The 12640-nt window shown below is 44.6% G+C and overlaps 1 protein-coding gene across 1 annotated transcript in view; it reads right to left on the bottom strand.

The window, feature by feature from the left end:
* The window catches only part of LOC112229616 (endonuclease/exonuclease/phosphatase family domain-containing protein 1), a 29921-nt gene extending 17484 nt beyond the window's left edge, over positions 1-12437 (bottom strand). Inside the window, exon 1 of the mRNA XM_024395554.2 lies at positions 11136-12437. Within this exon, the coding sequence (XP_024251322.1) occupies positions 11136-11986 (851 nt within the window). The 5' untranslated portion in view covers positions 11987-12437. The remainder of the gene's footprint in view (positions 1-11135) is intronic.
* Between the last annotated feature and the right edge of the window lie 203 nt (positions 12438-12640).

The following is a 12640-nucleotide window of genomic DNA, read 5'->3' as shown; positions in this document are numbered from 1 at the left end:
TAATTACGTACAATTCTGGCAAATTAGGCGGCCCAAACTGTTGCATATACCCGGACTCTGCGTGTAATGAACGCAAGATAAGTGACAATTTCACCTGGTTAATATTGTCTGCTAACCTGGATTTCTTTTAGCTAAATATGCAGGTTTAAAAATATATACTTCTGTGTATTGATTTTAAGAAAGGCATTGAAGTTTATGGTTAGGTACACATTGGAGCAAGGACAGTCTTTTTCGCGAATACGCACCACATTGATTATATGCAACGCAGGACACGCTAGATAAACTAGTAATACCATCAACGATGTGTAGTTATAACTAGTGATTATGATTGATTGATTGTTTTTTAAGATAAGTTTAATGCTAGCTAGCAACTTACCTTGGCTTACTGCATTCACGTAACAGGCAGGCTCCTTGTGGATTGCAATGAGGCAGGTGGTTAGAGCGTTCTATTTAAAACCTCTCTAGGGTAGGTGAGACGCTAACCTCCCACCAGGCCAACATCCGGTGAAACTGCAGAGCTAACATTCTAAATACACCATTTGTTGTAGTAAACATTCTAAATACACCATTTGTTATAGTAAACATTCTAAATACACCATTTGTTGTTTTAAACATTCTTACAAATACATGTATCTTACATCATTTAAAAGATGAACGTCTTAATCCAGCCGCTGTGTCAGATTTCAAAAAGCCTTTACTGCCAAAGCAAACATGCTATTTTCTGAGGACGGCGCCACGCACACACACGTATTACTAGCATTTTCTAACCAAGCATTAGTGTCATGAAAGTCAGAAATAACAATAAAATAAATCGCTTACCATTGAAGATCTTCCTCTGGGTGGCAATGCCAAGTGTCCTAACTACTGAATGTTTGTTTTGTTTGATAAAATCCATTTTTATAGCCTAACACTTTGTAAACCGCTTGCGTCATGATTTCTGTCTCATTCAACTTTGGAAGATGCGTTCGTGGTAATTACACACACTAAACAAACGTTTATTCAGTCATGGTTGGTTTCATTGCAATCCTCTGGTTGTTACTAACACAACCATACTTCATGGTTCTTTTCCTGGGACATATTGACCGAAACAAACTGATTTGAAGACACCAATCAATGACATCATTGCGCACCAATGGTAGGACCGGTCGATTGACTGTATTTTGGCCCAATGACCACTGATCATCTTGAAATTTAGCTTGGAAGATAGCCAATGAGCTGAGGTAAATGGCAATATGTAATGGTTATACGTTCGAAGACCAGCCATTGTCAGGTTCATTCGCCATTGCAAATCCTACTTGACAGAGCCACAGGTGTTACGCTTTTAGCAGTACATATTCAAAAGCATTTTCAGCAAGTTTATATATTTAAAATATGGCGAATAAATCAGGAAAAGCTAAAAAAGTCTAGGTATACAGATTCAACCCAAATTATAGAGGAAATAGATAGATACGTCATCAGGCGTGTGAAGGACGGTCCCGGGGCATGGACCACAAAAAACATCCCCATTCCAGCTGCTGTGAAGGACTACAACAAGAGCATGGGAGGTGTGGACCTGTCAGATGCACTGATAGGATACCTGCCCAGATTCATCTCTGCAGGCATGAATGTGCCTCAGGGCAAAAAGGGCACAGTAGGGAGACGTCGTTGTGCCCTTTGTCACAGGAAATGCCCCATCACCTGCACAACCTGTTCAGTAAGCCTCTGCTTTACAGCAGAAAGAGACTGCTATGGGCCATGGCAGCAGCAGCACAATATTGCGTAGAGGACTGAGGGTCTTCACAATATTTGAAATTGAAAATATGTAAATAGTTACCCTTGTTAATTGTTTGTTTTATTTTTTTTAGATTAAAAATATATATATATATATATATATATTTATTTTTGAGGGAGGGGGGTGTTAGAATAGCATTTATGTATTTTGTATATAGTCATTTCCTTCAAAATGTATCACTGTACCAATTCGGCCACTTGGGTACATTTGTGTGGGACACCTGGGTGACTTCATGCTCAATGTCATGTAGCTCGCTCATTTTTGAAGTTATCTGTCCAAAACTTTGCTCAGCTATTGTTGCCATCTTATTTTCTTCATCCCCAGCATGTCTGGCTGTTCTTGGTCATTTGAAAGATGCAGCAACAATAAAAAAACAGAAAACGTATGTTTATTTCCTTGTATTTTCTTCTACCAGATCTATTGTGTTATATTCTCCTACATTCAATTCACATTTCCACAAAATTCAGGTGTTTCCTTTCAAATGATACCAAGAATATGCATATCCTTAAATTAAAATAAATAAAGATTAAATAAAAAGGTGTAAAAAAATAAATAAATAATAATAATAATAATAATAATAATAATAATAATAATAATAATAATAATAATAATAGGCCAAATCGGTGGCCAAAAATACCGATTTCCGATTTTTGAAAACTTGAAATCGGCCCTAATTAAAACGGCCATTCTGATTAATCGGTTGACCTCTAGTAAAAACATATGAAATAACATTTACATAAGTAATCACACCATTTACTCAGTAGTTTGTTGAAGTACCTTTAGCAGCAATTACAGCCTTGAGTATGATGCTACAAGCTTGTCAAACCTTGTATGTAGAGTTTCCCCCTATTCTTTTCTACAGAACCTCTCAAGCTTTGTCAGGTTGTATGGGGAGCGTCGCAGTAGAGCTCTTTTCAAGTGTCTTCAGCGATGTTCAATCGGGTTCAAGTCCGGGCTCTGGCTGGGCCACTCAAGGACATTTGGAGACCTGTTCCGAAGCCATTCCTGCATTGTCTTGGCTGTGTGCTTAGGGTCGTTGTCCTGTTGGAAGGTGAACCTTCACCCCAGTCTGAGGTCCTGAGCGCTCTGGAGCAGGTTTTCATCAAGGATCTCTGTACTTCGCGCCATTCATCTTTCCCGCGATCCTGACTAGTCTACCAGTCCCTGCCACTGAAAAACATCCCCACAGCATGATGCTGCCACCACCATGCTTCACCGTAGGAATGGTGCTCTAGGAATCTCTAGGAGTCTTGGTGATTCCAAACTTCATCCATTTAAGAATTATGGAAGCCACTGTGTTCTTGGGGACCTTCAATGCGGCAGAATTTTTTTTTGGTACCCTTCCCCAGATCTGTACCTCGACACAATCCTGTCTCGGAGCTCTACGGACAATTCCTTGGACCACATGGCTTGGTTTTTGCTCTGATATGCACTGTCTGTGGGACCTCTTATAGACAGGTGTGTGCTTTTCCAAATCATGTCCAATCAATTGAATTTACCTAATAAAGGCTGTAATGTAACAAAATGTATAAAAATAACAGGATGTTATTATGTTCAAACTCCTCCAATGCTCACTCAATTCTCCTCACAGCTCGACAGGATAGGCAGATTAACAAATTCTCCCTGTCAACAATTAAGGCAAGCACCAAAAAAAACATTAAAAAGAATGAGTAAAGGGCTCTACTGCAATGTACAAACAAGAGAGAGCGAGTGTGTGCACGCACACACACACACACAGAATGAAAAAAGTTGGAGGGGGCTTGCAGCAAAGGTCATAAAGATCCACACTGCATCAGAGAAGAGGGAGAGCAGAGTCACACTATATACGGCTCAGAGAGAAACTGTAATCCCTCAATGTCATTACAATGGAGAAAAGACCCACTGTCACGCAGAAACTTAGAATGATTTACTTGGGTAGGAAATCTACTGTAGACGTACGCACACACACACACTGAATACACAATGAAGGAAAAGTCTGTACTGGTCAGATAAGAGTAAATCTGATAACACTGATATCGTTTTGTAACTAAAATAAACGAGCTGCAGCATGAAGGTCACCTTGGAATAATCCTGTCTCAGTCTACTGTACTAGATAGTGGTGTATAAGTGCAGACTGGTTTGAGAGATGGTGTCTCAGTGTAGCTTGGTTTTCAGGTCAATTGAGAACCAGTGCAATACTGGTTTCAAGACAGAGTGTACCAGTGTAAACTGTTACAGCTACAGAATGGACTGGGCATGATGGCTCCTGTCCTGGCACTGAGAGAAGCAGTGTTTTCTGGGCAATGCTTCTCACGCAGTCTGTTGCCACAAACTGCTGCGCTGATGGAATCTTCCACCAGCACCTTCTCCCTCTGGAGCTTGATCTGAGTGTTAACAGCACACACATTCCTGTCAGCGGCGACCTCCCCATCACCACCGCTCATGACCTCAGCATCATCCTGTCTCTCACACACACACAAAACACGCTGACAGGGCTGAGAGAAACGGTGCCTCTCAGATAGCTCCCGATTTCATTGGGGTGCACAGAGGGTGTGTACCATTGCAGTAGAGTCCAGCACAGAGTCATGCTGTCTGTTTTAAAAGGCAGTCTGTTCTGTGAGTCGGGGGACAGACCTGCTGTTGCAGGTGAGATGTAGATGTGACCTTCCCATCATGTACTAGGACAGGGATTCACATGGTGAGTGGCAGGCAGGCAGCACCAACACCTGTTTTTAGATCAGTTATGTTAAACTCTGATTTTGTTACAATTTTCACATACGTTGTAGCTTGGACCCTATTTTACATCGGCGGTGTTTGTGCTGTGCCCACCATCAGCTCTTGAATACAGGGTGCTGTGCCTACCATCAGCTCTTGAATACAGGGTGCTGTGCCTACCATCAGCTCTTGAATACAGGGTGCTGTGCCTACCATCAGCTCTTGAATACAGGGTGCTGTGCCTACCATCAGCTCTTGAATACAGGGTGCTGTGTTTTTTCAAGAAAGTATCAAATATAGTTTGACAACACTGTTTGTAATCTTTTAAATGATATCAAACATTTATCTTTTGCAGTGATGAAGGCATGGATGTCTCATGGTAGGGTATGCAAAATGTGTCAACTTTGAACACCTCCATCCTAAATGTTTTGGCATTCAGGTCTTAAAAATCACTTTCTGACCACTTCTTCCACGGATAAATATGTACGGAAAGAACATAATGCTTCAATATCAGAAGCGAGAGAACACAGTTGATCTGTAATGCCAGTAATCTGTTTAGAAGTCGGGAAGATCTTGTCCAGAGATTGTGTGGTGATGGGAATCATTGGATGATTACATTACAAGACTGATCGACTGACCTTTGAATAGCTAACTAGATACGCTGATCCGATTTTCCGTTATCAGATCATGTCCATTCAGATGAACACAGAACACATTGTTTCTGTTATTGTGTTGGTCCAGTTGAATCGATTTATATCAGAAACACTGTCAGGGTTCTAATGACAAACCTCACTAATTATGAAAATCAGAACACATTCCAATAGGTATCTAATCCACACCCCTGTCGTCAGTGTGTCAGACATGCCTTGGGGTGGGGGGAGTTTTTTTAGGGATGATTGTATAGAAGTTCAGACTGCAGTGAAAGCAGTTGTTCATTTGCCCTCAATGTAAAAACAAGAGTGGACTCCTCAGTACATCAAATCAGTTCAGACACATTGAAACCTTGGAAGTTCTTTTTCACTAACCCTGTAGAGGTTGACCTAGAGAGAGAGTATGTTTAGGGCAGCATGTGGGTTTATTTTCTCAAGAGCTGCACATCCAAGGTTAACCTATGTGGTTTCTCAGTTTTTACTCATTTATGTCCCAATCTAATTTCCACAGTAGTAATTGCATAACACTGACAAGATCCCCAACCACTAGCTCAGAAAAAAGAAGATGCCTCGTGACAGCCAAAGTGAAAAAATTGCACAAATCAATATTGCAATGCATGGCACCGATCTTGCAAAACTGACATTACAGCATTTCTGTGGCCTATCGTTCCCTCGCCAACCATTCCCTGACAACATAGTACACAGAGAGGGTATAGCTGGAGTCTGTAAGTAATGCAGCTGTTCAACATCTTAGCCAGACTACTTGTTTTTCTTCTAGAGATGAGTCAACTGTGTGTCAGCAGCTCCATTCTACACATTCTCTGTACTACTGAACTGAATTAACCCCCTGCTAGCCTATAGTAACCTCCCTATCCCTGTCATGTCCCTGCTAGCCTATAGTAACCTCCCTATCCCCGTCATTTCCCTGCTAGCCTATAGTAACCTCCCTATCCCCGTCATGTCCCTGCTAGCCTATAGTAACCTCCCTATCCCCGTCATGTCCCTGCTAGCCTATAGTAACCTCGCTATCCCCGTCATGTCCCTGCTAGCCTATAGTAACCTCGCTATCCCCGTCATGTCCCTGCTAGCCTATAGTAACCTTGCTATCCCTGTCATGTCCCTGCTAGCCTATAGTAACCTCGCTATCCCCGTCATGTCCCTGCTAGCCTATAGTAACCTGGCTATCCCCGTCATGTCCCTGCTAGCCTATAGTAACCTCCCTGTCATGTCCCTGCTAGCCTATAGTAACCTCCCTAACCCTGCTAGCCTAGAGTAAACTCCCTGTCATGTCCCTGCTAGCCTATGGTAATCTCCCTATCATGTCCCTGCTAGCCTATGGTAACCTCCCTATCCCTGTCATGTCCCTGCTAGCCTATAGTAACCTCCCTGTCATGTCCCTGCTAGCCTATAGTAACCTCCCTATCATGCCCCTGCTAGCCTATAGTAACCTCCCTATCCCTGTCATTTCCCTGCTAGCCTATAGTAACCTCCCTATCCCCGTCATGTCCCTGCTAGCCTATAGTAATTCTCCCTATCCCCGTCATGTCCCTGCTAGCCTATAGTAACCTCGCTATCCCCGTCATGTCCCTGCTAGCCTATAGTAACCTCGCTATCCCCGTCATGTCCCTGCTAGCCTATAGTAACCTCGCTATCCCTGTCATGTCCCTGCTAGCCTATAGTAACCTTGCTATCCCCGTCATGTCCCTGCTAGCCTATAGTAACCTCGCTATCCCCGTCATGTCCCTGCTAGCCTATAGTAACCTCCCTGTCATGTCCCTGCTAGCCTATAGTAACCTCCCTAACCCTGCTAGCCTAGAGTAACCTCCCTGTCATGTCCCTGCTAGCCTATGGTAACCTCCCTATCCCTGTCATGTCCCTGCTAGCCTATGATAACCTCCCTATCCCTGTCATGTCCCTGCTAGCCTATAGTAACCTCCCTGTCATGTCCCTGCTAGCCTATAGTAACCTCCCTATCATGCCCCTGCTAGCCTATAGTAACCTCCCTAACCCTGCTAGCCTAAAGTAACCTCCCTGTCATGTCCCTGCTAGCCTATGGTAACCTCCCTATCCCTGTCATGTCCTTGCTAGCCTAGAGTAACCTCCCTGTCATGTCCCTGCTAACCTATAGTAACCTCCCTATCCCCGTCATGTCCCTGCTAGCCTATAGTAACCTCCCTATCCCCGTCATGTCCCTGCTAGCCTATAGTAACCTCCCTATCCCTGTCATGTCCTTGCTAGCCTAGAGTAACCTCCCTGTCATGTCCCTGCTAACCTATAGTAACCTCCCTATCCCCGTCATGTCCCTGCTAGCCTATGGTAACCTCCCTATCCCTGTCATGTCCTTGCTAGCCTAGAGTAACCTCCCTGTCATGTCCCTGCTAACCTATAGTAACCTCCCTATCCCCGTCATGTCCCTGCTAGCCTATAGTAACCTCCCTATCCCTGTCATGTCCTTGCTAGCCTAGAGTAACCTCCCTGTCATGTCCCTGCTAACCTATAGTAACCTCCCTATCCCCGTCATGTCCCTGCTAGCCTATGGTAACCTCCCTATCCCTGTCATGTCCTTGCTAGCCTAGAGTAACCTCCCTGTCATGTCCCTGCTAACCTATAGTAACCTCCCTATCCCCGTCATGTCCCTGCTAGCCTATAGTAACCTCCCTATCCCCGTCATGTCCCTGCTAGCCTATAGTAACCTCCCTATCCCCGTCATGTCCCTGCTAGCCTATAGTAACCTCCCTATCCCTGTCATGTCCCTGCTAGCCTATAGTAACCTCCCTATCCCAGTCATGTCCCTGCTAGCCTATAGTAACCTCCCTATCCCCGTCATGTCCCTGCTAGCCTATAGTAACCTCCCTATCCCCGTCATGTCCCTGCTAGCCTATAGTAACCTCGCTATCCCCGTCATGTCCCTGCTAGCCTATAGTAACCTCGCTATCCCTGTCATGTCCCTGCTAGCCTATAGTAACCTCCCTATCCCCATCATGTCCCTGCTAGCCTATAGTAACCTCCCTGTCATGTCCCTGCTAGCCTATAGTAACCTCCCTAACCCTGCTAGCCTAACCTCCCTGTCATGTCCCTGCTAGCCTATGGTAACCTCCCTATCCCTGTCATGTCCCTGCTAGCCAATGGTAACCTCCCTATCCCTGTCATGTCCCTGCTAGCCTATAGTAACCTCCCTGTCAGGTCCCTTCTAGCCTATAGTAACCTCCCTGTCATGTCCCTGTTAGCCTATAGTAACCTCCCTATCCCTGTCATGTCCCTGCTAGCCTATAGTAACCTCCCTTTCCCTGTCATGTCCCTGCTAGCTAGTTAGCCTGATGGGGCCACTTCCCTTTTCCCTTAGTCTCAGTCTGTGTCTCAGCCAGGGACTGGTAGAAGGAAGACCAACCGCTCAGCTGACTCATTACACAACTCGAGGGGTGTTCCTCTCCTCCAAGGCTGCGTCAGGCTGGTCGGCACTGGTTTACGATTGTCTGTCTAACCTTTGGTTCCGTGAGGTGCAGCACAGAGCGGAGGAGTTCATTGAACTCCAGTGACTCGCTCCCTGTGCTAGCTGGAGGCAGGCCAAGACAATCCAGCTCAGCCTGCACTGTAAACTCAAGTATCAGCCCTGCTGCCTGTGATCTTTCGCTCCACAGTTCAGCGCTAAGCAAACAGACAACACCCTCTCCAACTTCCCTCACTACACCTCCCTTTCCCCCTTCTTTCTTCCCTCGCTCTATTCCCATCCACCTTCTCGCCCTCCCTTGCACCCATTCTCTCCCGTTGTTCCCTCTCCTCTCTACACGTCGATGTCCCCAGCCAGGACCCCCACCTACAGGCTGACAGAACACAGGAAAAGGGAGGGACAGCCAGGGGAAGTATCATAGCTTTGAAAATAGCTTTCGCTTCCAAACCTGTACAGAGGAAGACGAGGAAGGAGGGAAGTATCTGGGGTCAAAGTACTGTGCTAACGGTGGTCAAAATCATTATGAAAGGGCTTTGTTTTCTCTGATTGTAGTGCATGTAGGACTTTCAGTTCTGCATTAGTAGGTGTGTATGTGGGCATGTTTAACTATACTTGTGGGGACCAGAAGAACTCACAGGAGTAAACAAAAACAAACATTTAAACAAGTGGGGTCCCTTAAAGGAAAAAAGCTATTTTTAGGCTTAGGGGTTAGGTTTATGGTTAGAATTAGGGTTAGAGGTTCGGGAAGTTTAGTAAAATAAATAAGTGTGCGTCAGTGTACTTTTTTTTAGACTAGGGTGGGGCAGTATTTAGTGTTTTTTATATTAAGCGAAAGACACGAGGGGATCATGTGCATGACGACAGTACTCTCTCGTGACAGATTGGATTTGGGACTGCATGTAAGATTTGACTCTGGGTGCCGAAATTACCATGACAGGTACACACGTTCTGACGGTAGCAGATTCAGGGGCAGCCCACCCATTAGGGCGTTAGGGACGGCCCCCCACTTGTGATTGACAAAAAATGTATATAGAAAGTGAACAAAACATTATGAACATCTTCCTAATACTGAGTTGCACATTCACCCTCAATGGTATACATAGACAATCAATTAATTGTCTAGGCTTAAAAATATATATTTTAACCAGTCTCCTCCCCTTCATCTACACTGATTGAAGTGCATTTAACAAGTATCATAGCTTTCACCTGCTCAGTCTGTCATGGAAAGAGCAGGCGTTCTAATTGTTTTGTACACCAGTGTATATTATATCATTCATGGATTATGTTTTAAAATGCTCATAAAAGTGCAGTAAATATGTATATATTCCTGTTTCAAAAAAATATATTGTTGAAACCATGCTGTTCAGCTACTTACTACTCTGCCCCTCAGGGACTGCCAGCGTCAACAGCTCCGCTTCCATGGGTGCATAGGCCATGTAAACATTGCAAGTGTTATTCCAGCTATTTGCTATGAGGGGGAACTGCCCCAATGAAATTGCAGAATTTCATAGCATAAATTATACCAGCACAAAGTAAATGGATGGTCCTGGGGCACGCATATGTGCATCCGTTCAGTCAAAACTTATGGGTCTGCTCTAGTCTCCTCTTCCCAATGAGTCTCTCATGCCAGACGGCTTACTTCCGAATACACCTACTCTATCAGGTACAGATTACCGTCTTCTTCCTGAGCAGTATGACAGCTGCATGGTCCCATGGTGTTTATACTTGCGTACTATTCTTTGTAAAGATGGACGTGGTACCTTCAGGCATTTGGTTCATCATTGGGAGCAATTTCCAGACTTGTGGAGGTCTACAGTTTTTTTCCTGGGGTCTTGGCTGATTTATTTTCCTTTCCTGTGATGTCAAGCAAAGAGGCACCGGGTTTGAAGGTAGGCCTTGAAATACATCCACAGGTACACCTTCAATTGACTCAAATTATGTCAATTAGCCTATCAGAAGCTTCTAAAGCCATGACATAATTTTCTGGAATTTCCAAGCTGTTTGAAGGCACAGTCAACTTAGTGCATGTAAACTTCTGACCCACTGGAATTGTGATACAGTGAATTATAAGTGAAATAATCTGTCTGTAAACAATTGGAAAAATTACTTGTGTCATGCATAAAGTGGATGTCTTAACAGACTTGCCAAAACTATAGTTTAACAAGAAATTTGTGGAGTGGTTGAAAAACGAGTTAATGACTCCAACATAAGTGTGTGTAAACTTCTGACTTCAACTGTATATGCCCACCCATCCACCGTGATCAACCACCCTTATTAAAGTAACCATACAAAACATAATATACTAATTTGAGGGACTCGGATTTACATTTACCATGTTATGTCTAGTCTATGAGAGCAGGCTGTTTATTGTCCATGTCCCAACAAAGTTAGGCTGTTCTGAGGGCAAAAGGGGGTGCACAACTCAATATTAGGAAGTTGTTCCTAAATATTTTATACATTGATTAGATACATTGATAGATTACACTGTACAATGGACAACATGTCATTATGTCAGGACAACATATGTCTATTAAAAGGACAGTTTGTCTGTAGGTTTCAGATCAATACTTACTCATTTTCAAGCAGTGTCATACACACGACCTCTTTGATGCCAGGGTTGTTGGCTTTTTCACAGGAGCAGTTCTGGAGGTTCCAGGTAGCCATCCTGACCACCGCCTTCCCCTCCCGCATCCCCGAAGGAGGCTCCACATCGGGCCGCACCGACATGATCCGAGTCGGCCCCCCGACTGGGAGATCCAGGTCCTCACTCAGGAGACTGAACGATGTGGGGCTCGGATGAGATTTGGTGGTGTATGTCAACCCCCCGTTGGTATTGGTGGAAGGTGTTCTGGAACGCTCCACATACACTTGAAAGCGGATTTTGTCCAATAGAGACGAGTTTATGTGATTGACCCTCACCAAATCTTCGATGCTTTTAAACGGACCGTTTTCTAACCTGTATTCTACTACGTTATTCGCTATTTTACCCGTGATGCCACGGATGCTCATGAGCTGCGCCGGTGTGGCGGTATTAATGTTCATACCTGTGCATGACAGGTGGGGCTCGAAGTCTTTACGCAGCGACGACGGCGAGTGTTGGGACGAACTCGTCCTGCTCGAAACGCATATTTCCAGTCTGATGATCTCCAGTTTTCCGGCACCAATTCCACTCACGAGAGCCAAATCTTCTACCTTTTTAAACCCCGCAATGCAGTCCCGATACTGCACGATATTCTGCGCTACCATACGGTTCACTCCCGGTAGAGTCATCAGCTCCTCCTCGGTGGCCGTGTTGATATTCAACCTCTCCTGGTTCACGAGGATGTGGCTGAAGTTGCACGCTGCGCTAAACTTGCGCTTGCTGTTGCTGAAATCCGTCGGATCTTTGGGGATCGAGCGGTGGCACCCCAAATTCCCACCCATGGCTGCGGCTCAGTTGGCAGTGCAATTCACCGTGGCTTCGAAGCCTAGAGACGGTGGATAGACCGGGCAGAGCGGCGAAAGCAGCCGCACCACAGCAGCAGGCGCGCAACGTGGAAAAGTAGCCTACAGTGTGATTGATCGACTATTGCTTAGATACATGCCCTGCATTCAAAACTGTTTTTACTCATTGACAAACATATGAGCCGTAGTATATTATCGTGTATTTGCTTTTTCGCGATTAAAATAGATATTACATATGCACAAAACAGCGGTTCCCCTCGCTGGTCCAATTCTTCAGCTGTCTCTCACTCCATTTTTGTCATGAAGCTTAAAGGTTACTGGTGTTATTTCCTTGCTGAGTATTCAGGTATATTAACAGTCAACACCGGTCAGCTTGCCTAGAGGAACTGTCCAGTGGCAAATTGATGCTGCAGAATCGTGTTCGGATTAAACACCAGCTGGTCTCATCGTCACACCAGGGGGGCGTGGCTCTAACCTGACCTACGACTCCGTTTTTTCTGTCCACGTGTTCTACTTTGAAGATGACTTCAGATCTGATGCAGAGTACATTATTAAAACACATGCTTAAATCAAAATGGTTACAGTCTAAAGAGAGAAGAGCTGTCAAAATGTTATATCTCTATTCAGGCTATC

Source organism: Oncorhynchus tshawytscha, linkage group LG31 (assembly GCF_018296145.1).
Source record: "Oncorhynchus tshawytscha isolate Ot180627B linkage group LG31, Otsh_v2.0, whole genome shotgun sequence".
Lineage (NCBI taxonomy): Eukaryota > Metazoa > Chordata > Actinopteri > Salmoniformes > Salmonidae > Oncorhynchus > Oncorhynchus tshawytscha.
The sequence above is the reverse complement of the archived record's forward strand: the minus strand, read 5'-3'. Positions and strand labels throughout refer to the sequence as shown.